General features: G+C 39.6%; 1 protein-coding gene across 1 annotated transcript in view; it reads right to left on the bottom strand.

Annotated features, from left to right (window-relative positions):
- The window catches only part of PHEX (phosphate regulating endopeptidase X-linked), a 137,728-nt gene that overhangs the window by 23,676 nt on the left and 86,474 nt on the right, over nucleotides 1-27,578 (bottom strand). The window contains exons 13-15 of the mRNA XM_048862966.2: nucleotides 20,278-20,355; nucleotides 15,114-15,217; nucleotides 3,659-3,717 (exon numbers count right to left, since the gene is read on the bottom strand). Of these exons, the coding sequence (XP_048718923.1) occupies nucleotides 3,659-3,717; nucleotides 15,114-15,217; nucleotides 20,278-20,355 (241 nt within the window). The remainder of the gene's footprint in view (nucleotides 1-3,658; nucleotides 3,718-15,113; nucleotides 15,218-20,277; nucleotides 20,356-27,578) is intronic.

Genomic DNA, 27,578 nt, shown 5'->3' with positions numbered 1-27,578 from the left:
ATGCTAAACTCTTTCCTCAATAGAAATACAGTAGTAGACGCTTGCCATAAGTCTTTCAGTTATGACTTTTTTTTTTTTAACATTTATTGATTTACTTAGGTACCTAATTCAGTAAGAACCTGATTTAAAGCCTATTGAAGTCAATAGCAGTCTTTCCAGTAACTTCAATAGATTTTGGATCAGGCCCTAAAAGCCCATTATGGAAAAAGATAAGCCAGTCAATGCACTGTACCAAAGGTTGCAATTAAAACCATGGCATTTGCAGTATTCTACATACAGAGAGTACTCAGATACCATGATACATGGATCTGTTTATAAAGGCAATGGCTTACAACTGCTTCCTTGAGTAAAAACTGCCCAAAATCGGTGGATTACATTGCTCAGTAAATACTCAAAAATATGAGGTGAAATGTTAAGAAATTAATGGGCTGCATTGGTTAATCTAATACACCTCAATTAAATTAACAAATGAATTATTTAAGGAAAGAGGAACCAAGCAGAATGAACAGATACAAAAATTCTTTGATGTAACTGTAATAACAGTATGTATACTGCCTATAACGGACAACCGGTATAACCCTAACACTGTTGCATTCCTTTACCTGGTATATCTGATTACCTCTCTTTTGAGAAAACAACTTGCACTGTCAACAGGTCTGCTTTATCTAAAAGAAAGAATTAGAAACTAGAAAAATGGGTTCTGGATTCTATATACTGTATATTAGTGAAATATAGACAATGAGCAGGGCAATAGGAATCTGCTTTACATGAGCTCAACCAAGCCGATAGCATTTTCATCTTTATGCAAATTTTGCTGTATTCTCCCCAATCTATTCATTAATTTTTTTAATCTTCATGTTTCTGCTTTCTAGTAAGAAAGATCTCGTGAGTCAGTACGTGGCATTCTTCCTTATGAGTCAGTACTCAATACAGCAGGCATAATAGTCAAGATGAAATTAAAAACACTCAATTTGCCTTTTTGGAGCTTGCAGTGCTTCCTTGAACATACAGTGGTAGTTAATGAAAAGTGTTTATATCAGTGAAATATATTGCAGCCACAGAAGCCATGCAGGCACATGGGGCTGTAAGGGATAGGCAATATGAGAAACGGACTTGCTAAAGGCCCTGGATGGGATAGCCGGCCACCAGTATTCCACTCACTAATGCAGAGCTGGGCATGAAGGATTGCTAGAGTGAGATGGGCATAAGAAAGGGGACATATTGCAGTAGTTGTCAGTAGTCACCAAAAGACTACGCTTACTTCTTTCTATGAATTTATGAATTGTCCATAAAACATTTAGGCTTATTTAGAATGTATTCACTATTCAAAATTCATTGTTCAAAACAAAATAGTCCTTTGTCTATATATTGTTTGCAAGCAGCTTGCTGTGAGTATTTGAAATTCAAGTTTTACTGGTTATTTTGATTAGTTCCCATTAGCTTTCAGAATTAGGTTTCTGCTGTAAATCCTATCACTCACTAATATAAAACTTGCTTTTCATAAACAATCCCCCTCATTCACTTAAAATTCACCATTTCTATGAATATTCCTGTCACACACTAAAAGCAAACACTAAACCTAGCAGAATCTAGTTTGCTTAAAGAGGTGACTCCATATCCACAGTCTGTGTAGTATTTTCCCTAGCTCTTAGGATATTCAACATGAATGGTTACTAAAAACGTGAGATGTAGCTCTCACGAGTGAAGTTTTCTGAGAGAATGAGTACAGCCCTCTTGAATGAATTTATTTTCTATACTTCTAGGAATTCCCTCCCAGATAATGGTGGAGCTCTTTCCTGGAATTATCAGCTTTTAAAGGAGGTTTGATAGTGAGTGGCATTGAGGGCCAGCCTCCAGAGTTCAGCAAATCCCTCTGACTTTCAACAAGAGCCAGTTCATTTTCAATTTCCTATCTTAAAAAATGGTGAGCCACCAGTTATACTGTACCTCTTTGTATCCCTCTCCCTAGCTCACATAGTTTATAATGAAAGGTTCCACTTATGACCCTTCCCATGCAGAGGTAAATACCATACCAGGCTCTCTCTGAACCAGATCAGCTCAGACCATGTACATTCTTTTGCACCTGAGAACAGCCTTAAAGACAGTGAGCAGTACTATCTAAAACCCAAGGTCAAATGCAAGTAGTACAAGGTCAGCAGTCATGATATAAAATACAATTGCTTCTACACCCATGACTGACTGGTTACATTTGACAGCTCTCTGCTTCATGATACCATTAGACACAGGGAGTGTGAAATTCAGCATCAGTAACTCCAGCCGCTCATTATAGCTTTCTTTAATGTGCTATGTCAGAGCAGCTGTGAGAGCTGAATGATGTGGTAAGTTTGAAAGGATTCAATAATAAAGTATATGTAACAGTAACAGATTTTATTCTGTGCTTGCTAACTTCAACCTTAGCTATACTCTAAATCTGAAAACCTGGGAAGTTTGTTCTTTCTTTAACAGGAAAAGGCAGTTATTTTTTATATGTACTTTAGATAACTATCTTAAATGATCACTCAAAAATCAGTTGCTTAATACAGGTGACCTTTCAGTAAAAGTGGAGCAGAATATACCTAGGGCTATTTTTAGGATAAGTGCCTAATTATTGCACCCATTTTACAAATGAGTACATTAAGCCACAGAGAAGTTAAGTGACTTGTGCAGGGGCACAAGTTAGTTACAGGAATAGCTGAGCATATAATCCAGGCGACATAAGTGCTAATTCCCTACTTTAACCACTAGGCAGGACTTCCTGTCTACCTTCAGTCTGGCATATTCATTCCATTAGTTTCAGGAATTACTTCATAGTGTGATAAAAAGAGATTTAAGAAAATGGTGGGGGAGCCAACCAAAGAACTCTGACAAGCCTGTGGTAAGGGACCTCCAAGCATAGAGGTTATGCCAGAGAGCTATGCAGAGCCTGAAACCACAGAAAAAGAAAGGATACTGCTGCCAGTAACTCTCAGCTGGGAGGTGGAAGAGAAGTATCAAGGTAAAGATAACACTACCATCCCTCCAGCCTTAGAAATATAGTCTGAGATTTTCAAACATCACTTAAGAAATTTGGATGCAAAATTCCCATTAAAACAAATTGGAATTGGGCATCCAGATCCTCTAAACAGCTTTGAAAATCTCAGCCATATTATTTCAGGAACCCTGGAACCAAAGTGTGATGAAGCTAAACTAGCTGGCCAGAATATTTTTAAAAAAGGGAACCAGTAATCCAAGATTAGGTTAAAAGGTGTTGTACTGTAATTACAAGATAAATTCAGACAAACCAGACAAGAATTTAAGGCCAAATGCAGCATTCTATAATACCCATTCATGCCCATAGACTTCAATGGACTTGCACAAATATGACAGAGATCAGGATTGAGCCCTTACTATCTGGACCACTTACCTCTGTACACATTCACTGGTAAACAAATGCTGTATTATTGCATGATTGTGGAAGGAATTTAGGTTTGCATTTTCAGTGGTGTACACTAACTTAAAATGTTTAAATTTTGGGGTGGCTGATGTGACTCACCTCTGGGCCTGATTTTCAGGTCCCAAACACCTGTAGCTCCTCCTGGTATCAGCTGAAAAGGTATGCCTTCATACATATCCTTTTCCAAACAAATAATTAAAGAAGAAAAAAAAGTTGGGTACTCACTGATCTGGTTGGTCGATGCACTATAGAAAGCATTGACAGTGGTTGGACTAGTAAACCACCTGTAAAAATAGCAATAAACAGCAACAAAATATTGGTTGTCAGTGTGTTGGGCTTGTGAATGGAATAATCAAAGATAAAAGGCTAATTCAGTTAAATTAAACCAAGATATTAAAAGCCATTAGATACATTGCAAATGTAATTATTTCTGCAGTTTTGTCAATTGCGATCTGTGATTTTTGGATCATTTAAATCTATTTACTGACATTATTTTAAATGACTATAATCAAATAGTGCTTAACAGAGCAGTGACTGGAGGGTACAACTTGCTAACACTTATTTTATTTTTGTGTTCCTTTTAACGTGATTTTAGTGCTTATGAAAGATGCCAAATGGACAGCCTTGGACAATGAAGTCCTCTATTTAAAATGAACAGCTGCCACATAGACAGCAGCAATGCAAAGTCCTTTGCACTGTCTCAGCAATGTACTTCAACCCACTCAATGGAGAAACTACCTATAGAAATTAGAGGACTGAATTTAGAAATGAGTAGTCAAGGCTTTTCAGTCAGTGGCCTCTTTCCTGCAACCCCTGACAAAGTGACTACCCATGACTATTAGGATGATTTCAATTATATGGAGGTATCTCTAATAAGAACAAAGGAAAGAAAAATGATTTCCATAGGCCACTCAGCAACTACTGCTAATTATTTAATCATTAGTAAAGATTGCAATAGCTTTCAGCAACTATTAACCAATGGCCTAGAAGTGAAATATTCTGTACTGTAGGCTAGGTGACAATGCAAAGGACAAGGTTACAGGAACTCCTGAAATTCAAACCCAGCTTTTCCACTGATTCATTGAATGGTCTGGACTAGCAATTTAATCTTCCAGTTTCCCCACCTGTAAAATGAGTAATATATTTATTTACCTACTGTAGAGTCTGATCCAACCAACATGCACATGAGTAACATTACTCAAATAGTTAGTCCTATGGGAATACTCACTTGAGTAAAGTTACTTGTGTGTCACTGTGAGCAGGATTGGGCCTTTAAACAGGTAGGTTAGTTAATGCTGGAAGATGTAATATGCTAAGCATGATCTCCTACTGCCCCACCAACTCAGTGATCTTCTCACCCTCTAATGTCATTTATTAACAAAAGAGTTAGTTATTAACAAAAGTGAGGTTCATTGTGGTTACAAATATTGCACTGGTCTGCAAACAATGCACAAAAGAATTATCTTCAATTAGTCATGTGTTTTCCTTGCTGCTCTTTGTGTTCCAAGCCATAAATGCATAGCTTGCAATGGAGAAACCAGAATATTGGAGCTTTTCCACTAATATTGTAACAGAACCTGCGCCGGCAAGATTTGAAGGATTTAATATTAACCCTGGCTGAACTTGTACTGCAATAAGATATGGATTAACACTTCACCTATTGAAGTTAATAGCAAAAGTCACATAGACTTTACTGGGACTAGAGTCAGACCCTCCCTGCAGGTGAAATTCTGCTTCTACTGAGGCCAATGAGAATTTTGCCATTGACTTCAATGGGGCCAGGATTTCACCTTAGGTTTTTATAATGAAAAAATTAAAATAAAATTAAGCATAAAAATAATGAGAATTAATGGGTAATTTGTGATAAATTAGGCCCAGGTGTAATAAATGTCTGTATGGAAAAATTCTTGAGTTATCACATGATGCTAGAATTTTTTCAGAATGTAAGATCAAAACTTTAGAAAGTTAAAGCAACAACTTCAGAAAGTTTCACTGAAAGTCAATAAGACTCAGGCTTCTTAAGTGCCTAATTCACTTTTGAAAATGAGGCTTTTCCATCTAAGTTACTTAAGCCTTGCAATTCTGAACAGAGTGATGCCTAAATACCTTTTAAAAATCTAGGCCTTACCATCTCTGTGCCTCACTGCCCCTATCTGTACAATGGCAATAATAGCACTTTCCAACTTCATGAGGATGTATGAGGGTAACACTATCTTTAATAGGGAGGTGCTTATATGGTAATGGAGACATAAAATGATGGAGAGATTAAAATCCCAGGTAACAGGATACATGCACAATAGAGATTAAAATATTAAAATGATTTTAAATGGGGGGACAAACTGGTATAGAAAACCAGTTAGTTCTGATTTTACTTACCTGCAAAAAGCAGAGTTCAGGGTTTCTCTTACTACAATTAATGACTTCACTATTATAGAAAACAGTATAAGGAATGTTATTTTCAAAGCATTAGTGATGCCATTCAAAGCAGCTATAAAAACGTTCAACTCTGAATTTAGGTTTTAGTACGCAAAAACCTTCTCAAGTTAAAAACAACAAATATTGAAAGATAAAAGTTGAGGAATCCCTTCTGAATTACTCTGCTTTAAAATATTTTCATTCCCCTTTAGAAAGGTGAAATCTGAAAGTGAAATTTAGGAAGATTGATCAGGGTGCAGCATGTACACCTGACCCTGAAGTCCTTTCTTGGGTAAAACTCTCACTGAAGTTAGAATTTGCACCAATGTGACTACTGATGGAGGGTACCCTGACAAAAAGTTCAGAGGTTCCCTTTTGCTTGAATGCTCCTCCACACCTTAGCCATACAGTAAGTTCCTCGGCGCTTTTAAAACCAAGCTACACAGCCTCAGAGACCACCTCCTTAATTTCCAACAGTCTGATCCCTTCCCTGAGACCACCAAACACAACCCTTTCCCAGCACCCCACAGCCTTCCTAACCTATGTTTCATCACGAGCAAGTGAGACACTTGTGAGCTCACAAATACAATACACTCCAGCTAAAAGAGATGATCTAAAGCTGTGGTTTTCAACCTTTTCAGACTCAGGACCTATTTGTAAATGTTGATGGCCTAGTGTGATCCAGTATATAGGCTGGGGGAAGGGCGTTGGGGCCTGTCCCTGAGTGGGTTATGGCCTGTCACAACCCAGTAAATAGCTGGGGTGGGGGAGGGGATCAGGTCCTGCCCCAAGGGTGAGTAGGAGGTCATGGGAGAGGGGTTCAGGTTCTGCCACCAAAGAGGAGTGGGAGGGGAAGGCCTGTGGCAGAGCCCACCCCCCACTCACCACACAGCGGTTACTCCTGTGGCTCCTGAGCGCTGGCTGGGCTTGGCTCCTCACTCCAGGCATTGCAAGCTCATAGCACTACTCAGGTGTGGCCCTGCTGCCCTGACGGGGTCCAGCTGGGCCAAATTTTTGCAAGTGGCATTGCCACCTGCTGCTAAGGTTACCACCGTTGAAATGCAAAATAAAAAAGCACCCACCGCCAAAGAAGGCAAGCCACACCCTCAACCCCAAGCCAACTCTGCAACTCCCCCTCCTTCAACAGCCATGTCATAAATATAAAGGGAAGGGTAAACCCCTTTAAAATCCCTCCTAGCCAGGGGAAAGCTCCTCTCACCTGTAAAGGGTTAAGAAGCTAAAGGTAACCTCACTGGCACCTGACCAAAATGACCAATGAGGAGACAAGATACTTTCAAAAGCTGGGAGGAGGGAGAGAAACAAAGGGTCTGTGGCTCTGTCTATATGTTGTTTCTGCCGGGGATAGACCAGGAATGGAGTCTTAGAACTTTTAGTAAGTAATCTAGCTAGGTATGTGTTAGATTATGATTTCTTTAAATGGCTGAGAAAAGAATTGTGCTGAATAGAATAACTATTTCTGTCTGTGTATCTTTTTTGTAACTTAAGGTTTTGCCTAGAGGGGTTCTCTATATTTTGAATCTAATTATTCTATAAGGTATCTACCATCCTGATTTTACAGGGGGGATTTCTTTATTTCTATTTACTTCTATTTCTATTAAAAGTCTTCTTGTAAGAAAACTGAATGCTTTTTCATTGTTCTCAGATCCAAGGGTTTGGGTCTGTGATCACCTATGCAAATTAGTGAGGCTTTTTATCCAACATTTCCCTGGAAAGGGGGGTGCAAGTGTTGGGAGGATTGTTCATTGTTCTTAAGATCCAAGGGTCTGGGTCTATAGTCACCTAGGCAAATTGGTGAGGCTTTTTACCAAACCTTGTCCAGAAAGTGGGGTGCAAGGTTTTGGGAAGTATTTTGGGGGGAAAGACGTGTCCAAACAGCTCTTCCCCAGTAACCAGTATTTGTTTGGTGGCGGTAGCGGCCAATCCAAGGACAAAGGGTGGAATATTTTGTACCTTGGGGAAGTTTTGACCTAAGCTGCTAAAGATAAGCTTAGGAGGTTTTTCATGCAGGTCCCCACATCTGTACCCTAGCGTTCAGAGTGGGGAAGGAACCTTGACAAGCCACTTATAGGATGTAGAGAGAGAACACATATAGGTAAGATTAATAACTTTTTCTTACTTCCACTACAGAAGTGGGACCACTGCAACATCTTTAGCTGGACACAGAAACTTTTAACATTAGATATCAAAGTGTATTGTGATAATAATGCATATCTTTAGACCCATGTAAAAAAAACCCGGCAGATTAAATTAGTTTTTTGCCAACTGGCAAATCCATAAAAAAACCCAGCCAGGCTGGTCAAATACCAGGCAGAAACGCTCGTCTAAAGTACTGAGACACTGGAAGCAAGCAGCCACTTCTGGTCCAGCAGAGACTCTACTTAGCTGCATACATTTTCAAATATAAGGGGATAGGGCAAGAAGAGGCTGCAGGATTGGGTTGGGATCAAAGAAACATCTGCACTGGAAGTGGAGTCAAGTGACTGGATTGAGTGGGAGCAACAGAACAAAGGCACGTGGGGAGGAAGTAGGATGGAAAGAAGAAGGTAGAAGGTGAGATAATCAGAGCCTGGAAAATGTATGCTTTCAGTGACATTACTGTAAAACAAGCAACGGAATTAGTTATCTGTGGAGTTATAGTCTTAATGTGCTTTTGTTGGCAATTGCAAATCTTAGTTAAATTGTGCAATAAAGAATAGAATCTTAAAATGGCAGTGTACATTCCTTAATCAATACATTAATCAGCCTCCCTCTCTCATTTTATTTTCAGCATTGTGCTGCCTCGTTTACAATGCAGGAACCAGAGAATTAATCTATTGAAACATCAAAGACTGATGTCATAGGCATGTCTTAAATATCCATCGTTTTATGGACTCTGATTACTAAGGGTAATCCTCCCTGCAGAGTTTTATTTAAGAGAAAGGCTTTTTCCAGAAAAAAAAATCTCGGTAATAAAGTGATGAAATGGTGGAAATATTTCAGTAAAACAGTGAAAGTCAGAAGTCGACAGGTGCTTCGGGGCGGGAGGGAAGAGTCAAGAAATAAAAACATTTATTTATATGGTATTTGAATTTCACATCCATTCACATCAACAGTCAGAGCAACGATTTGTGAATGATGCAGACACTTGGAAAGTGGGGCTCACCCACAGGACAAACTGCATGACTTTGCAATGGTCTGCAGGACTAACCACCAATTTAGATTTCGTCAGTCTGAGGATGGAACCTCAAGGGCCACATCTGAAATACTGAACATTTATTTTTGAATTTCAAAGTATCTTGGAATATAGGCAAGTATCCACCAGAATTTCAGCCTCAACCCAGGTGTTTGTCCCCCTTCTCCCACAACGGCCTTTGCACTTCTTTCTACCCCACCACTTACACATGGAAAGTCCTCCCTGACCTTATCTAAAGGCCATTATGCTCTTCTTCTCCAAATCCCTCCTCAAGATTGACCCAAGGACTACATTGCCACTTAGTTCTAGGACCTTCTGAGGATAATTGATACTTAAAATATATATATATATATTGTATGTTTTATCCCTCTCCCCACACCCTTTTATTGTTGCATGGCTTCTTATCTTTAGGGCCAAATTGGACTCATCACTATTACAAGACACAAAGATAATATCAATGGCAAGAAATGCCTTTGGCTAGCCTGAGGAGTCTGCACCTACTCTTCTTGGATGAGGACCTAACCATTACAATAAATGTATTTGTCACTTCGAAGTTGGATTACTGTACTTCACTCTGCCTGGGTTGATGGTAAAGGTTGGTGGGAATGTCAGTTTATACAACACTCAGCAGCCCATCATGAAAGGCCAAGAGAGTATATCAGATCACTGTTCTACCTGCCTCCATTGGCTGGATCCACTTCACAGTCCTTGAACTTATCTTTAAGACTTGGCACAGGGTCTATCTTGTAGACCACTTCCCTCTCCGTAACCACCAAGACGGTTGTATTCAATGAGAACAAAGCATTCTTGATGGAGGACCCTCGGCTGTGAAACCCCATGACATCAGAATGAGACAAATATCATGCTTACACAGCATGATGCAAAACCCATTTTTTGTAAAAGCTCCCCTTAAATGAGGGCTGAAGAATGTCCCTGCATAATTTCTCAGGGATACATTTTTAAATAGACAGGAACAAAAGATTAAGGAAAACTGGTTGTATTAAGGAGACAGGGAGAATAGAATATTTTACTGACAAAGTGCAATTCTTAATTTGGCACTGAGATACCATGGAGATAGGCACATTATAAATTAATAGACAGATGCAGTGAAATTCAGGAGTTCTGTGGTGCACCTTAAGCCATGCTCAAAATGCATCAGGCAGCATATTTCATGAGAGGCAGTAGAGTGAATCCACTGAAATTGCATCACTTCAGACTAAATACAACTTCATTCAGAATCTGCCATGCCCCTTCAATGAGATAAAGCAAATTCAGATATCAAAATCTGTAAGTTAATGTTAGGTTACATTTGTGTGTTAAATTTAAAAATTAAGTAAATTCACAAATTGCTCTGCCTGTCCATCCTGAACTCAGGCTGTTTTGACTTATACTCTAGGTTCTGCAAAAAATTTAGAACTGTGTTTGATCTTCTATACCAGGGGTTCTCAAACTGTGGGTTGGGACCCCAAAGTGGGTCATGACCGTGTTTTAATGGGGTCACCAGTACTGGCATTAGACTTGCTGGGGCCCAGGGCCAAAGGTGAAGCCCAAGGGCTTTGTCCTGAGTGATAGGACTCAGGCTTCGGCTTCAGCCCTGGGTGGCAGGGTTCGGTTTACAGTCCCCCTCCCCCTGAGGCTGAAGCCCTTGGACTTCAGCTTTGGCCCCCTTGCCCGGGTCAGAGGCGGGCTCAGGCTTCGGTCCCCCCTTCTGGGGTTGTGTAGTAATTTTTTTTGTCAAAAGGGGGTCGCGGCACAATGAAGTTTGAGAACCGCTGTTCTATACTACCCATGCCACAAAACCTAGCCAAAAGGGTAGATGAAAGAGCAGTGTCAAAATATCTAAGAGTTACCAGCTGCTCTGTTACCAGTTAAATTATAAATCTAAGCCTCTTTTTACCTATTATTGGCATGTCTGAGACAAAAAGAAGACATAGAAGAAAGAGTCTGCCTCTGCTTTGTGTCTGTGCATCCTAATATTCCCTCATCTCACCTGTTATTCTGGTTAAATGCACTTTCTTTTGCAAATAGGTGGCTAGGCACTAAGCACACACACAACAGGCTGCTTTCTCTCTCCCCAAGGCAGGGGCAGCAGTGATGCAGCAAGGGCATCCTGTGACAGCTGGCCATGCTGGGCCCATCTTTACTGCCATATCACCACTTTAAGTGATGCCCAAAGAGTGGGTAAAAGTCACAGGTGACTCTTTTTAAGCCTTCTCTTCTGCAGAGCAGCCCCTCCCCTCCCAGGTTTACTGATCCAATAGCTGAACGTGTCTCAAGCAGCCATCAGCCTCTTCACCGCTTTTTTGTCTCCTGAGGTAGCTGAATTCAGCAGACCTGCCCATCCATATGAAGCACAATCTGGTGTGACCTTCCTTAACCACAGCCATCCAAGCAGCGCAGTTGGAGCCCTTTTTCCCCAGTAACCTCTCTGGGTAAGAGTATGGGGTAAAAGAATGTTCCAGAAACCGAATTAAAATTAGAAGAAGTTCAAGGAATTATACCAACCAATTTAAATTTCTGCTTAGTACTTAGTACTTTTTTAGCTTACACATTGTAGTCCCCACTCTCCCAACAATATTGCCATCAGCTGCGTATGACTCCAGTCTCTACATCCTAGTGAGCCTGATGAAAGATTTTCCCAGACTGTAAAGTCTTAAGGGTAGTGTTTGGACTTTAAAGGAGGAGGATTAGTATTAGAGAAGTACCAAACATAGAGGTATACTCATATTCATCATAGTATCATGCTGCATCCTATGCAATAAAAAACAAAGTTCTCTGAGAGGCAGTGTTTATTCATTTGCTGATAGGGCTATGAAGGCTCTATACAGACACTGAGATTAGCCATGTGATTGTTCTCTGGATATTCAAAACAAGTCTAAAAAATGTGCACATATATGCCCATGGACAGACAACAAATACTGCTAAAACACTGATCTCCAACCTCATTATCTTTTACCTGGACTGTCATAACCTTCTCTATACTTGTCTCCTTGCCTTTTGCCGCTCTCTGCTCTAATCCACTCAACATACTCCATTTAGCATCTTCCTTGTTTGTCTGGTGTTCCATTGAACCCCCTGCTTGAGTCTCTCCACTGATACGTGAACTTCACGCAAGGGATAAGTGTATCTCTACAGCTCTACTAATTTATCCAATTAAAAGTAGGAGGGGAGTTAGTGGTTGTCAAAATTTTCATTTAAAATATTGTCAAAATGATAGATTTCCATTTTTCTTCTTATCAGCTCCAATTCCAACCAGCCCCTACCTCCATATACACAAAATCCAGGCATTTCCACTTGCCCTCCAAAATCCTTTGTCTCTTCCTACTTGTGACTCTCATCCATTCTCACAATTCTCCCTCTGGCCCTTTGATAATTAAAAGAACAATCACTGTGATTTTCCTTTTAGCTTGCTATGCTGAGGCAAATTAGCGCAGTTTGTAATATAACTATCTAGAAACCTGTTGCATTTGGTAAATCAATACAGCATTGTTACTTTTCTGGTTATATTACCTATGTTGGTTTAATATCATTATTCTGACAGACCCATTACCATAGCCAGGAAAATCCATACTCAATAGTTATTGATCCCGCTCTGAGCCAGTTCATGATTAGAGCCCTGCACAGATACAATATTTGTAGCCGCATCCAATCCGCAAAAATAGTGCGCAGATATAGAGCGGATACCCTTGGATTTGCAGGGCTCTATTCATGATGTCCGTATAGGTCTGCATATCAAAACATTTTGTAAAAGGTTATTGTACATGGACAGAAGCCAAATAATGAGTGTGTTATAATTATTTTTATTATACATGCACAGTACCAAACCACAACAGTAACTAATGACCTGCACAATTCCATGAGAAACAGAAAAGCATTTAGTTCTACTGTAAAAACATCAGAGAAGTATAATCATGTCTCTTTGACTCTTTGCTTAAATGTGGCAAAACTGATCTTTTTTAAGACCACATCTCACATGTTAGCCTGGTGTGAATTATACCGTTGAATTATAAACACCTTAAAATAAAGTAGAAGTTTATAACGGAAGCACTAGTGGTTCTTAATGCTTTAGCTACCTGTGTGCATGGCAAGTATATATAGTTCAAACTGTGCTACCATCCATTATGTATCATTTCAAAGACTTACAGGCAGAATAATAACCAAACATACTGATTACCATGGGCAAATTGTGGGGTTGCTATGAGCTCTGAGGAAGGGGTAGTGCGTAGTTCTGCTGCCCAAGGAACAGACTGGTAATTAAAGTGTGACTCTCAGACTCAAAACTTGGTCCCTGGTTCCGCATTTTGCTTCATGGGGGAAGTAATTTGCATCAGCATTTCACCTGGCAGGTTTCACTTCCCACTTTTCATCAGTTCAGCTAGGTGGCCTGGAGCAACTGTTGTGGAGGTGAATGAAGTCAAGGTTCTGCACACTCCCCACCACTTTGCACAGGAGGTGGAATAGTGACCCTACGGACACTGCTCTCCCCCACCATTCTGTAATCCACAATATGGGTAGCACACTCAGGAGAGTAAGGGGACACTTTACACCTCCTTCCTCCACTTGACACAGGCATAGGGTGACCCACAGTCTCACCCTGTGTGGACATTAGATCTGTTAATCTTTTTTTTTAATTAGCTAAAGGGCAAAGAAAGACCAAATCTGATCTACCATGCTACGATGAGAGTAAAAATGCCTTCAAGTTCTCCTTCAAGGAAGAGAAACAGGATAAGAGGGAGCAGTTATATTCTACCTCTCGGTGACCAGGGGAGTAAATCCCTTATTTTTTAAGCATATCAGTGATGTAGAAATTCTCAGAGTACGGCCCTAAAGGTGTATATTTCAGGGATTACCTGCCAAATAATTTTCTGGAAGATGACATTTCCCTTCATACTAAGAACCTATTCAGTACACATTAATGTAGCTAAAAAATTCCTTTTGCGAGACTGAAGGATAGACAGTGTTTATCTCCTTTTCTATAAAGGAGAAAATGTTATTGCACTGCTCTATGGAAACTCATGATGGGCTAAAGTGAATATATTATCATGATCTAACTGTGGCATACAAGACTATAGGAGAGTGTTCAAAATCATGCATTCAGAATCAACCCTTCTGCTTTCAGAGTAATTTGTTCATGAGATGTTAGCAATGACACTCACTGTTGAAGTTAAGCTGCTAAAACCAAGGACTATGCCTCAAAATATAGGGCCAAATTCTGATACCCTTACTAACAGGGAATAGTACAGTACATCACCCTTTGAGTAGTCTCATTGAGTCAAGGGGACCACTCGTGGTGTAAGGTGAAACCCAACATGAGTAAGCATAACATAATCTGATTTATAGGGATTAATAATATACTGGAGACAACTATCATATTTAGTTGTAATGTGGAAACTGACCTTTAAACCTAAAGATGACAACACCTATATGAAATATGACCAGCGTAGCTGTGCATCAGTGCTGACTTTAAAGGTTTTATACAGAAAAGGTCATTTTTGAATACTGCAATTACACTAATTGACTTCTGTATATGTTTTAATTAGAATTTTAAGGATTTGATTACCCATCAGTAAGAAAAAAGATTTAATTATTCATGTGTGTTAGACTATTGTATACAATACATCTTATTATTGTAATTTTAAAAGTAAATTTAAAATGTTAAAATTAAATTAATTATCTCTTATTCCACATCACTGCTATCAACAGCAGGTAACTAACAATGCTGGCTGCTATTAGTAATAACAATATTATCTCTTAATATTCTATTAATGGAAAATGTATTGAATAAAATCCCTGCTGTGCCATTCTAAATTCTTACTGGGTTCAAGAGAAATAATCCAATTTTAACTGAGATTCAATTACTCTTTCTTTTCATTAAATTAAACATTTAAGCTACATGAATGTGAAAAGTGTGATGCTGGACTGGAACAGGACTGCCCAGAACTTTTAAGAAGTTTGTTAAGATACAAATATTTACAAGCATTTCTGAGTAACTATAGATTTTTTTCTGTACTATTATTCCTTCACAATGAGGCACTGTGTAATTTTAATCAATGTACATGTTTGCCTACTCACTCTGTTTTTGGAACTTCTTTTCTAAGCCAGTAGAAGTCAGACTGGGCCAGGTATTTGCGGGTCTGCAGTACGTTGCCAAAATAGTCATTTTCTGAAAACTTCATCTGTGTAAATAAATCATACCCGTTAAACATGACCAACAGACACAAAGATGACATGAAAAGAATCAGAACTTCGACAGTAACGAGATAATAATAATAATGACTAAAAATGATTTGGTTAAGTTAATGACATTATTCATATTACAACAGTTAGGATAAAATCCACCGCATTGCAGAAGGCTTCCCCAGGACCTCCACCCTGTGGAATTTCTAGGATCGCCCTACATAAATGAAGGGTCATGAGCAGAGTAGGTATACAGGAGGATCTCAACACTTTGTCCATCACCTTGGGTGGCGGGATGGTCATATGGTAAAGACAATGAAGTAGGTCTCACGATGTCTGGGTTCAAGTCCCTGTTCTAACACCAAATATTCTGGGTAAAATTATTTCATTAATAGTTTTGGTTCAAAATATTTTCTGTGCCATCAGCTAACTGGTTTTGGATCCCTTATTTATATAGGTGTCAGTAAGAAATCTTTTTCTAAATAAACCCAATACTCATACCATTTTTAAAACGAGGGGGTTTTAAACATTTTTATTATTTTCTTCTATCAGTTATTGCCATAATCAAATGTTATACCCAGATATCTACTATACCAGGAGAGGCTTAAGTGTTTTTCAGTATCTAGCCATACAAATTTGGGTATAAGATAATATTAAAAATTACAGGGACAAAGGTGAATTACATTTAATCCAGGTCTAGGGCACACACAAAGAGTTAATGAGCCTGACAACTGATGAGTACAAGCTAAGCCTGAGCATGCATTTAAACATGAGAAGTTTATGAGCAAAAATTGATCTTCCCTGGGAGTTTTAATAATTGACATCAGCTATTTATTTTTTTCAAATGAAACCCTAAGGACTAATAAATGTTTTATCACAACAGTAGAGACAGGTATATCCATGATTGTTTACATTGGACAGCTCAGAGGACTGATAATTGGATACAACCACCTGTGGGTCGCTAGGTCAAATCCAGGCTGTGCTGTCAGTGACTGTAGGTCATTATGATCTGATTGCTATTTAGTGTCTTATGTGAAATCAATCAGTTGCTCAGAACACTTTCTAGAGCACAAATATCTACTTCCTATAAATCACCATAATAGGTCAATCAGTAAGGGGTCCTCTATATTAGTGCTTAAAATGAAAAACACCCATATTTTCTGTTTTATGCGAGTCATTTAATTCTGAATTAGAGAGGTGATAAGTCAGCACTAGAATCAAACTAGAGCTGTGTGAAATTAAATGTGTCAGAAGATTTCTAGGGAAATATTTGCCATATTGGTTAGTGCAATTTGCACTTCATAAAATTTCACTTTGAGAAAAAATGTTGATGATATGCAATGTACATGTTGAAAACATGTATTCCTACAGGTGGTATTATGTAAAGCCATTTTCACATGAAAACATTGCTTTAAAAAGTATGCCACAAAATGTTCAAAGAGAAGTGCTGTTTGTGTAATTTTGCATTTCATTGCAAATATTTTGCACAACTCCCCCTCAAAGGAATCTAGCAGTGCTGCTCTACCGTCACTCATGTTAGCAGCATTTACAAATATGAGGGGTCACATTGCGAGAATCTATTACCAAATGTCTCAAATATGATTAGACATGCAAGAAAAAAGGCTGTTAATATTACATAAAACCTGCTCATATTCCAATCATCCTTTCAAAAAATTCTCAAGCTTGGGACAAAGTTACACTTCAGTACCAATCTACTGTGTTGCATTTTCAGGGCCCAGACTTACAAACATACTGCTTATGTCAGCGAGTGAGTCCATCACCTGAATGGTTTCTCCTCTATCCCATTAACACAGATGATAAAGGTTCACAATATCTCCTCTCTACACGGTTTCCCTCGGCAGAGACCAGACTTGCTGAGTTTTTCCTTCTTAGAGTTCTGAGTGAACTATGCCATATTTAACAATGCCTTGTTTGGTTGGTTTTTGTCTGTGTTCTATGGCCAGTTATACTGGAGCAATTTTTTGCAACGGTACCATTGCAAAAGAGAGTCTGTGAATGTCAGGTTTCAGAGTAGCAGCCGGGTTAGTCTGTATTCACAAAAAGAAAAGGAGGACTTGTGGCACCTTAGAGACTATGCTCAAATAAATTTGTTTTATGAATGTTAGATCATTTTAAGCCTCAGAATGTTTATCTTTTTCATGCCAGTATGTCGAGTAGCTTGGTTTGTCCATGCAAACAACTTGGTGATAAAGTAAATATTTCTCCCTTGCCTGAGAAGCAATATCTTCTGTTATATGATCTCAATGTAGATGTAAGTCCTGTTTGTGGCTATTCCAGGTTTTCCTATAGCTGGAAACAACATGTTCTCCAGGAAGGATGGTCTTGTAGTTAAAGCCTTAGACTGAGACTTAGAAGCTGTGGGTTTAATTTGTGGCTCTACTACAGCTTTCCTGTGTGACCTTGGCCAAGTCACTTCACTCATACTGTGGAACAGTTCCTCATCTGTAAAATGGGGATAAAAATACTTCCTTTCTCCCACCCTTTGTCAGTCTTGTCTACTGGCGTCTGGTCTATACTGGGGGGTGGGGATGGGGGAATCGATCTAAGTTATACAACTTCAGCTACGTGAATAATGCAGCTGAAGTCGACATACCTAGATCTGCTCACCGCAGTGTCTTCACCGCAGTGAGTTGACTGCTGCCGCTCCCCTGTCAACTCTGCCTGTGCCTCTCATTCTGGTGGACTACCGGAGTCGACAGGAGAGCACTTGGTGGTCAATTTATCATGTCTAGAATAGATGCTATAAATCAACCCCTGCTGGATCGATAGCTGCCCGTCGATCCAGCAGGTAATGTAGACAAGCCCTGAGATTTAGAAGTCTTTGGAGTAGGAATTATCTTTTACTATGTGTTTGAACAATGCCTAGCACAATGGGTCTGTAATGCTGTATCTTATCTGGAGCGTCTAGGCACAGTTATCAATATTCATAGTATTAGGGAAAACAGTCCAAGCTTGTAATAATAATTTGTAACATTTGGGTAGAAAACGTATTACTGTAGTTTGTTGCAGAAGTTTATTTTGAGGGGAATGTTCGGGGGTTATTTTGTTTTATTATTAAATACAAAATTTGTATTGGCATATTTTTATCTTGAAAAGAATACTCTGGGTGTATTAAAACTGCCCAGACATATTTTACAGTTAATAGGCCTGGTCCGTCCTCTCACAGACAGAGGTGGAAACAAGGAGTATCTCTGTTGAAAATCTGTAAAGCTACCCTGGCATAAATCTGGTGCAAGTTAGAGGAGAATCAAACCCAATATTCATGGTGTCATAAATTCAGATCTTGCAGTCCTCACGATGGCATGACTCCTATTTAAATCAATGTGGATTTTTCTTGTATGAAGACTGCTGCACTGGACACATATAAATTAGATTTGGAAAAGATCTATTAGATTACTTAGTCCATCCCCCTGCCACGGCAGGATTGTTTCCAAAGATGTATTTTCTATTGCTTTATCTTGTTTGCTTTTAAATCTCTTACCAAGAGGTTTAATAGCATCAGCTTGATACAATGTAAATACGTTAATGAAAGAAGTGCCTTATTTTCATTTTTCAGCTATTTTAACTCCTCACAGGCAGGACAGTCCCCTCAGTGATGACAAAGCCAGTATTTTACACGGGAACTTTATTTCAATGCAATGTTTGGCACTTAACTGCTACAAGCTCTAGCAACTATCAATGTATTCTAATGATAATTCTGGAAAAATGATTGATGATGGCTATGGTTGGCCACACCCAACATTAAATCACCCCCTTGTGTCCGTGCATAATGTAGCTAGTCTTCTGTTTCTACTGTATCAGGTTTCCCTCCCACAGGAACCGACTGTGCTCCCTGGGGGGTTCTCCCTGTAGGAGAATCCCGCCTCCTCTACAGTCTCTCTCTTTTCCAGGGCTAAATTCTTCCTCAGCCTGCCTAACCTAAGCCCTTCCTGCGTGGGGGAGGGAAACTTCCCTATCTCCTCTCTTCTGGGTCTTTGCTCTTTAACTGAGCTCTCTCAGCTCCTTGTAAGGGCAAGCTCTACCTCCTCTGGGCAGAAAGTAGTTAGTTAATCACCCTCTCTCCCTGGAGCATGACTCGTTAGGGTTCTTTCTCTTGCCTTGCAGATGATGGGGATTAAGCAGCATCACAATAATCAATCTGTTGTATTGGCCAAGTTATTCATAATACACAATGTTATTGTAAAACAAATATTCCAATGGGCATGTTGTAAAAAGAGTCTCCCTAGCTTGGTTGAGGCCCCCTGCGACACCCGGTTACCATCACAGGCTCAGCTCAATCCAGCCTCCAACCTTGTAGTCCTTGCAGTGGGCCTCACCACTGTGGGCCTGCTTACTTTGTTTAGGGCAATGGGAAAGGCAGAAGTTCAGACTCAGAGAACAAGCCCCACCTGGGGTCAGCAAAAAGGTCAGTGGTACTACTTTACTTCAGGAGTGCCTGGGTAGCAGCTTTACTGGAGTCATTACGGCCAGGCAGGCAGCCAAGTCAGTCTCTCCCTACTGGGCTTGCCACTGGGGTTCACGGGAGCCTTGCAGAGCTGGGAGATTCCTCCTACTGCTTTAGCAGCCATTCCCTTCTCATGGCTTCCCCCGTGCTGACTGCAGCTTCCTCTTTTTATAGCCCTCCTCCCCTACCATGCATGAATGTCAGGGCCAGAGAAGCAGGGCTATCTTAGCGCGCGCAGCCTCCCCAGATCCTTCCCTGTCAGCATGGGGTTCATCTACCCCATCACAGTGCTCAATTCTTTCTTTTGTGGTTAAGCTAAGTTAGCACCAGAGCTGTGCGTTTAACTTTATTGTTCTTTTAAGATTTCGGTCTTGTGAGACGGGTGTGGTCAATTCAGAATCATAAGGGAATGGGGCAAGTCAAGCAGAAGGCCACAAGCAAAGTGTGCCATACAAGGGAAAAAATGTGAGTGTTTTCTGGCACCACCATCTTTATTTAAAAATGATGTAACTGCTTTGATTTTGGATGGCTGAAAGGAAAAGACAAAAAAATAGTTGTGACATACCGTAAAGGAAGAAAACATTTTACACTTACTGTTTTGATGTCTTCATTAATATACGTGTCATTCATTATAAACTCAGGGTAACCCACTTTTGCCAAAACCGCTTTTGCCTTTGAAAGAAAAAAAACTGGATTGTTTAAGCATTTAAAAGTGCATTTCTTCCCTCATTGAAAGGACCGCACAGTACTATACCTCCCAAATGGCACCCAGGTTTCACCTCAAACAGCTTGCTTACGTGCAACAAATCAGTTTCAGTTTTTAACACTGAGGGGATAACATTGAGCTGCCAGTTTACACAGTATCTCCACCGGCTCCTGTAGAGTTACTACAGAATTACAGGTATGCTTGAGCACATAATCTGGTCCTAAGAGTTGAACCTCACCAAGGATTGCAAGCAAAATTAATCTAATGGTCGCAACTTGTATCTTTTTAGTGTTTTAACAACCTGTGACCTGTATAACTACCATAGGGCAGCTGAAACAAGCCCAGTTATTCAGATGTATGCGGGACATGGATATGAATAGGTCAGAACCTCAGCTGGGATAAACACAGCATAGTTCCACTGACGTCAAATAGATCTCACCAGACAAGGATGTGGCTACGGTTTTCTGACGGAGAATGTGGTTTCTACAGTTCATGCTGTTGAACTGTGTTTTGCTCATCTACCTGAGCCATCTAATTAAAGGCTTTCCACTCCACTTCTGTTTTAACAGACTCCATTTCTTAAAATACTTGTTCCCAATAATAGCACAGAATCCTCTGTATTCCTATGCTCAATATAAAGGCAATAGGAACATTAAAATAATTCAATTTACATTTTTACATTAACTTGGATTTATTCTGTTTCACATTTGTGAGAATTTGCCGTAGTGTTTATATGCAGTACATCATACATATTATATATATACACACACACACAAAAAAAACATATTTATGTATGCACACTGTGACAAAGTTCCTGCTCTACCTTGGTGGGTCTTGAGCTTATTGGCGAATTTGCTCAGCTTGGAGCTTCTTAGCAGCCCTCAGCTTGGCCATTTTTTCTGAACGCACAGTCCAGGTCGATGACTCCTGTGTCTGACTAGGAGTTGGGAGGATTTGGGGGGGAACCCAGGCCCGCCCTCTACTCCAGGTTCCAGCCCAGGGCCCTGTGGAATGCAGCTGTCTAGAGTGCATACTGGAACAGCTGTGCAACAGCTACACCTCCCTGGGCTACTTCCCCATGGCCTCCTCCCAACACCTTCTTTTATCCTCACTACAGAACCTTGCTCCTGGTGTCTGATAATGCTTGTACTCCTCAGTCCTCCAACAGCCCGCGTTCTCACTCTCAGCTCCTAGTGCCTCTTGCTCCCAGCTCCTCACACACATACCACAAACTGAAGTGAGCTCCTTTTTAAAACCCAGGTGCCCTGATTAGCCTGCCTTAATTGATTCTAGCAGCTTCTTGATTGGCTGCAAGTGTTCTAATCAGCCTGTCTTAATTGTCTTCAGAAAGTTCCTGATTGTTCTGGAACCTTCCCTGTTACCTTACCCAGGGAAAAGGGACCTACTTAGCCTGGGGCTAATATATCTGCCTTCTATTACTCTCCTATAGCCATCTGGCCTGACCCTGTCAAAACACACACACACACGTGTGTATATATACACATACATACATACATGTATACCAGGGTAACTGTCATGCCTGCACTTACATTTCATAAAATCATGATACAAATTGGAAACAATTATGTAACCTAACTTTATAATACATTTGTGTATGGCACTAAACTTGTCCCACCCCAAGGACATCCATCCATAGTTACTATGGAAACAATTTATTTCCAAGAGCAAAAGAGGGGAGAGAGAGAGAGAGTCTAAAAGATGGGGGTGGGGGAAACCAAAAAAATAAGACACATGCATGATATAAGCTAAACATGTGACAGAGTGGGATGGTATAAAATGTATATTTCCATGTAGTTTAGGAAGACAGATATCAATTTACCTTTTAGGACTACGGGACTTTTCCTTAAAACTTTCCTCTAGTAATGTGATCCTTTCAACACAAAAATCTGAAACCATGTGAAGGCTGAAAGAGGAGAACCCTAATGAACAACATTGCCCTTTTAAAATAAACCGACTTCAGCATATAGGCTCCAATCCTGCATGCTGATCTGTGTGAGAGAACCCCTACCCCCATATGGAGCCCCTTGACTGTAGTGTTTGCCTAGATTGATTTATTTATTTTACCTTCCTCTGCAGCATGGGTCATGGGTCACTTGCAGGTTTAAACTAGTGTAAACGGTGGGTTCTCTGTAACTTTAAATCTTTAAATCATGATTTGAGGACTTCAGTAACTCAGCCAGAGGTTAGGAGTCTATTAGGGGGGTGGGGGGGTTCTGTGGCCTGCAATGTGCAGGAGGTCAGACTAGATTATCATGATGGTCTCTTATGGCCTTAAAATCTATGAGTCTATGAGCCTCTGAGAAGCAGCTTACAGGATCAGGGCCTTACATACCAAGGTGATAGGAAATTTAGAAATAATCTAGACAAAACTCATCTGATACCCTTGAGTCATTTCATATTAGTGGCCAGGGCATATAGTAATATTAAGAACAGGAGTACTTGTGGCACCCTAGAGACTAACAAATTTATTTGAGCATAAGCTTTGGTGGGCTACAGCCCGCTTCATTGGATGCATAGAATGGAACATATCATAAGAAGATAGATAGATGCATACATACATAGAACATGAAAAAGTGGAGTACGATGCTAATTACTCTTACTCCACTTTTTCATGTTCTCTGTATGTGTATATATATATTTTCTTAGTATATGTTCCATTCTATGCATCTGATGAAGTGGGCTGTAGCCCACCAAAGCTTATGCTCAAATAAATTTGTTAGTCTCTAAGGTGCCACAAGTACTCCTGTACTTTTTGCAGATACAGACTAACACGGCTGCTACTCTGAAACCTATTAATATTAACTAAAGAACCTATGGCATCTCATGAAAATCCTTAGGAAAACATACACATTAGAAACAATTCAGATTCATCTCTGTGATCACAATCGGTCCAGCCCAAAGACCCAGAGGGATATGCTTACTTGTCCCTTGTGGCAATAAGAATTATTGCAAGGCCACAAAATGACCAGAAGTAAATAATGTCTAGGCTGTTTCCCTTCCCACCCCAGCTACCACCAGGGCTTTCTACAAAGGCTGAGGAGACCACAGTCAGAACAGCCAGCTCTGCAATTTCTTGCCATCCCTTTGCACCAGCTATGCCAGTGTAATGGGGAGAAGCAATGCTACAACGTTTTCCCCCAAAATCCTTCTTTTACCTTCCCTCATTTTCAAGAAAACAGGATCTTTGCCTCTTGAGAGTTAATCTATTCCTAGGGCTTATTTCCCAGTTGAAGTTATTGTCCTCTACTAGTGACATCATAATTAATTGTTGCAGAGATAATTAAGATGTCACAATCAGAAGATTATGACTTCAGGTTAGAAATTAACAGCAGGAACAGATGAACTCTTCAGCAAGAAGGATCCCATTGTCATACAAATATCCCCAGTGATAGAAAAACAATAAAAGACAAATGCTCTACAGGAAATATGAAATGAGCCAAATTACCTCTAAAATAGAATGTTTTCTTAGTTTTTCATGAGGCACAGTAGGTACTGAAGATTTTTTTAAAAAAATGCTTGAGAAAACAGGAAAGAACTAGAATTCAGCTGTAGACAGCATCTATTTTTTGCCCTGCTTATGCTTTCTTGCCGAGTTGACTGAACTTTTGTGATGGTTTCAGTACATTACTTTAGGGTTTTCAATGCTATTTGTTACTATATCAGTCTCAAGAAAGCAAGTAGGAAAACTCATCAGTTTTAATTTCCACTAAGTTGGCTGCTTAAATGAGTTAGGTTAGTCTCAAATGTCTTGCATGTATTCCAAAGTAATCATTTTAATCACTTAATTAAGCAGTCTTTGTGTTGCATCTGCATAATTGAGCCCTTAACATTTTTGATTAAACCAACAAAAGAAACAAAATCATTTATAATAGCTGATGCACAATTGCCCTTTTTAAAACAATTCAAAGAATCAGTGTGGATTAACTGTACCAATATTGCGTTGACGTGGAGAGCTACAATCAGTACAAAATGTGGATCAAAAACATTGTTAAATATATTTAGGCAAATAACAAAAATCACTTTGAATTATATTATCCCTTAAAAACACTGGCATTTTCCAGACTGCCTTCCAGATCCTTAGCAGCTGTAAACCTCACAGAATTCTGACACCATCTTAGGCCCAGCAATCTCAGTGAGCAGGTCAATCAGGCATAGCTGTCACGCTGAGAGGAGCAAAGGTGGACTCTGGCTTCAACCCAGAGGTGTTAATGGTCTGATCTGAACGAGAGCATACTGCTCTTCTCCCTGTCCCACTCAGAGATTTTGATTTCACCTTGAAGATTCCATCTGCATAGACATTAAAATCTTTCAGAACCATAAAACTTTTCTGACCTAGAACTCTGTCCGTTCAGCCAAGGAAGCTGAGGTACAGGATGACAACCTGTACAACCCTGTTATTCTCATTTTAAACCTATGCCATTACTCACACACAAGGTGGACTCTCAAACGCATCCATTTCTGGAGCGAGAAACATCCTACATTTAAGGGTAGATAGAACCAGTTCAGCCACGCCACCTCCCCATGGCTGAGGCTGAACAAAATGCCCTTCATGATACATCTTGACTATGGGTTTCAGAGTAGTAGCCATGTTAGTCTGTATGAGCAAAAACAATGAGGAGTCCTTGTGGCACCTTAGAGACTAACAAAAGGACTCCTCATTGTTTTATCTTGGCTACGGAGTCCTTTGCTCCAACGTCCTTTCCCAAAGAAACCACAAGCAGCTTGTGGCCCAATGGCCACTTTCAACTCATTCACTTCCATGCCAAACCATTTGGGATCTGAGGCTGCTAGCTTAATTTATACGCTGGTCAAGTGTGGCTGGAAAAAACACCAACTAGTGCTGATTGGCAGCCTGGCACTTTGTGGGAGAAAAAAGGACAGTTTAGAGTTATCACTTTTTCCCTTTAAGCCTGACCCACTCCATCCCAAAGACGCCTTATTATCACCTCTTAACACTTCCCTCTTTTTATATGTGTTTCAATGGTGAGATGTCAGTTGTGCACCATTGATAGATATTTGGTTCATGTCTGTGATACTATCAAAATGGCCAATCCAGAATGAGGCTTTTGACAATCTGCTTCCTAATAGCAAGTTTAACAACTGATTTAAATATCACTGACAGCCAACTGTTATTTACCATTCATTTCATATTGCAGTATATGTATTGTGTACGTGCGCGTGGGAGGGAGAGAGACAGAAGGACAGAGAAAGAGAAAAAAAAATCCTGGCCCCATTGATATCAGTGTAAGTTTTGCTATTGACTTCACCCGTAATTTTTCCCCCCATTTCTATTCATTCCAAGTGTATCGCAAACCAGATGGCTGCAAATGCAAAATGAAATTTAAAAAAAATTAACTTGCCGTGGCTTGCCAGCCTAAGTCAAATGTTTGTGTTTCAGAGCTACAGAACATCATTCAGATTCTTCTACCATGCCTTGGTATCTGAGCATTACCAGAGACCCTCTCACTGATCATTTTAACTGCTGGGCCTGATTTTGATTTACACTAAGATCCCTTTAAGCCACCCTGGCAATGTAAAGGGTCGTTAAAGTGGAAGTAAGTTTCAGTTACCTTAAATGTATAGTTTTACTAGAGTATATTCATAGCTTAAACAAACTCCAACGAAAGACTATCATGATTGTCAATGTGTTACATTATATCTTATTTTTATCATGATATAAAAGTACTTGGCTTTAAGCACTAACCTACCCCTGTACATTGAAATAACACTGTATCTACTGTAAAATATTTTTGAAATACCTGCAAAAATTAAAATTCATGAGTATGAAAAAGCTTTTTTGTACCGACTTTAAGAAGATTATTTTTATTTTGGAACGTCGAAAACATTAAAAATTAATACAATTATAGTTCACTGAAAAATTAGCATGAAATCTAGTTTGAAAGCTAGAATCGTTCATGGCAAAGTAATGTTCCATTTAATTACAAAGATTAATTCAGCCTTTATGTACATGTCTGGTCTTTTCATTTTTCATTGAAAATATATAATTCGAGTGCCATCTGGTAAAATTGCTGCACGCATATCGCTGGCAGATATTTTAGTTGTACACACAGAAAAGAGGAAAAAAATAGGGTGATGGAAATTTGTAAAACATAGTGAGGTACAATATGGGGCTTGAACCAACTCCCAGTGACATCAGTAGAAAGGCTCTTATTGACTTCACTGGAAGCTGGATTGGGCCCATCACGGTGATGTATTTTATTTCCTCAACTGGTGCAATGTGAAACAATTTGTGAACAGTAAACTTTGCAATCAAAAGTGAAGTGGACACTCTAACCCAAACCCTTTTATTGCTTGGTCTAAAGTGCTAAATGAAGTTATCAAGAGTGCTTGATCTGTGCAGAGCATACTACAGAACACAGCTAGTCATCAAACTGCTGTGTATGTGGCTGTTTTTAAACATTGGCTTTAACTGTTGGTCTTTTTATACTTGTAATGATTAAAAATGAGTACAATTAACTTAACTATGACACTTAATTTATCAAGATTCCAGGGAACTGGAGGGTTGTTTAATAACTAATTTGCACGCCACATCCAACTGGCCAACAGTAAGCTAAGCTATTATTTTCCTATTTCAGTAGTTGTTTTATATGTTCTAACTTAATGCGGTTATTAATGCTTCCTTCTTGCTACATCCTGAGTTCAACAACATAAAAATAGCAGGTGACATGTGACTAATCACAACTCAGCAACACAGCACAAATATAAAATATCTGGTGTATGATAGTCACACCGACCTGTTTTCAGTCAACTCAGAGAGTAGAGAAAACTCTGTATTTGGTGTATTTGGCAAATGCCAGTCTGCTCATGGACATTCCAGGAGCAGGGGAAAAAAGACAGGAGGGGAATTTGCCAAATAAATTGTTTGTTGGCAATTATTCACTAAGTGCTAATACAATAGGGGTGATATTAACAATATTATTTCACCTTTATTATATTGCCACTTCAATCAGTTGAAACTTCAGTAGGACCTCACAGCATGGAGATGTCAGCACATCAGTTTGCATGACTGAGACACTTTTTTCTGTCATAAATCCCTGCTAATGCTTTCTGGTCTTGTATGCTTTGAAGACAAAAATCTTCACAGCTGGTTCAAGCAAACTAGGCCATTCCTCAAGTGCATGATTCACCTCTGGGGCTGCAAGGCCCA

The sequence above is a fragment of the Caretta caretta genome, chromosome 1 (genome assembly GCF_965140235.1).
Source record: "Caretta caretta isolate rCarCar2 chromosome 1, rCarCar1.hap1, whole genome shotgun sequence".
Lineage (NCBI taxonomy): Eukaryota > Metazoa > Chordata > Testudines > Cheloniidae > Caretta > Caretta caretta.
The sequence above is the reverse complement of the archived record's forward strand: the minus strand, read 5'-3'. Positions and strand labels throughout refer to the sequence as shown.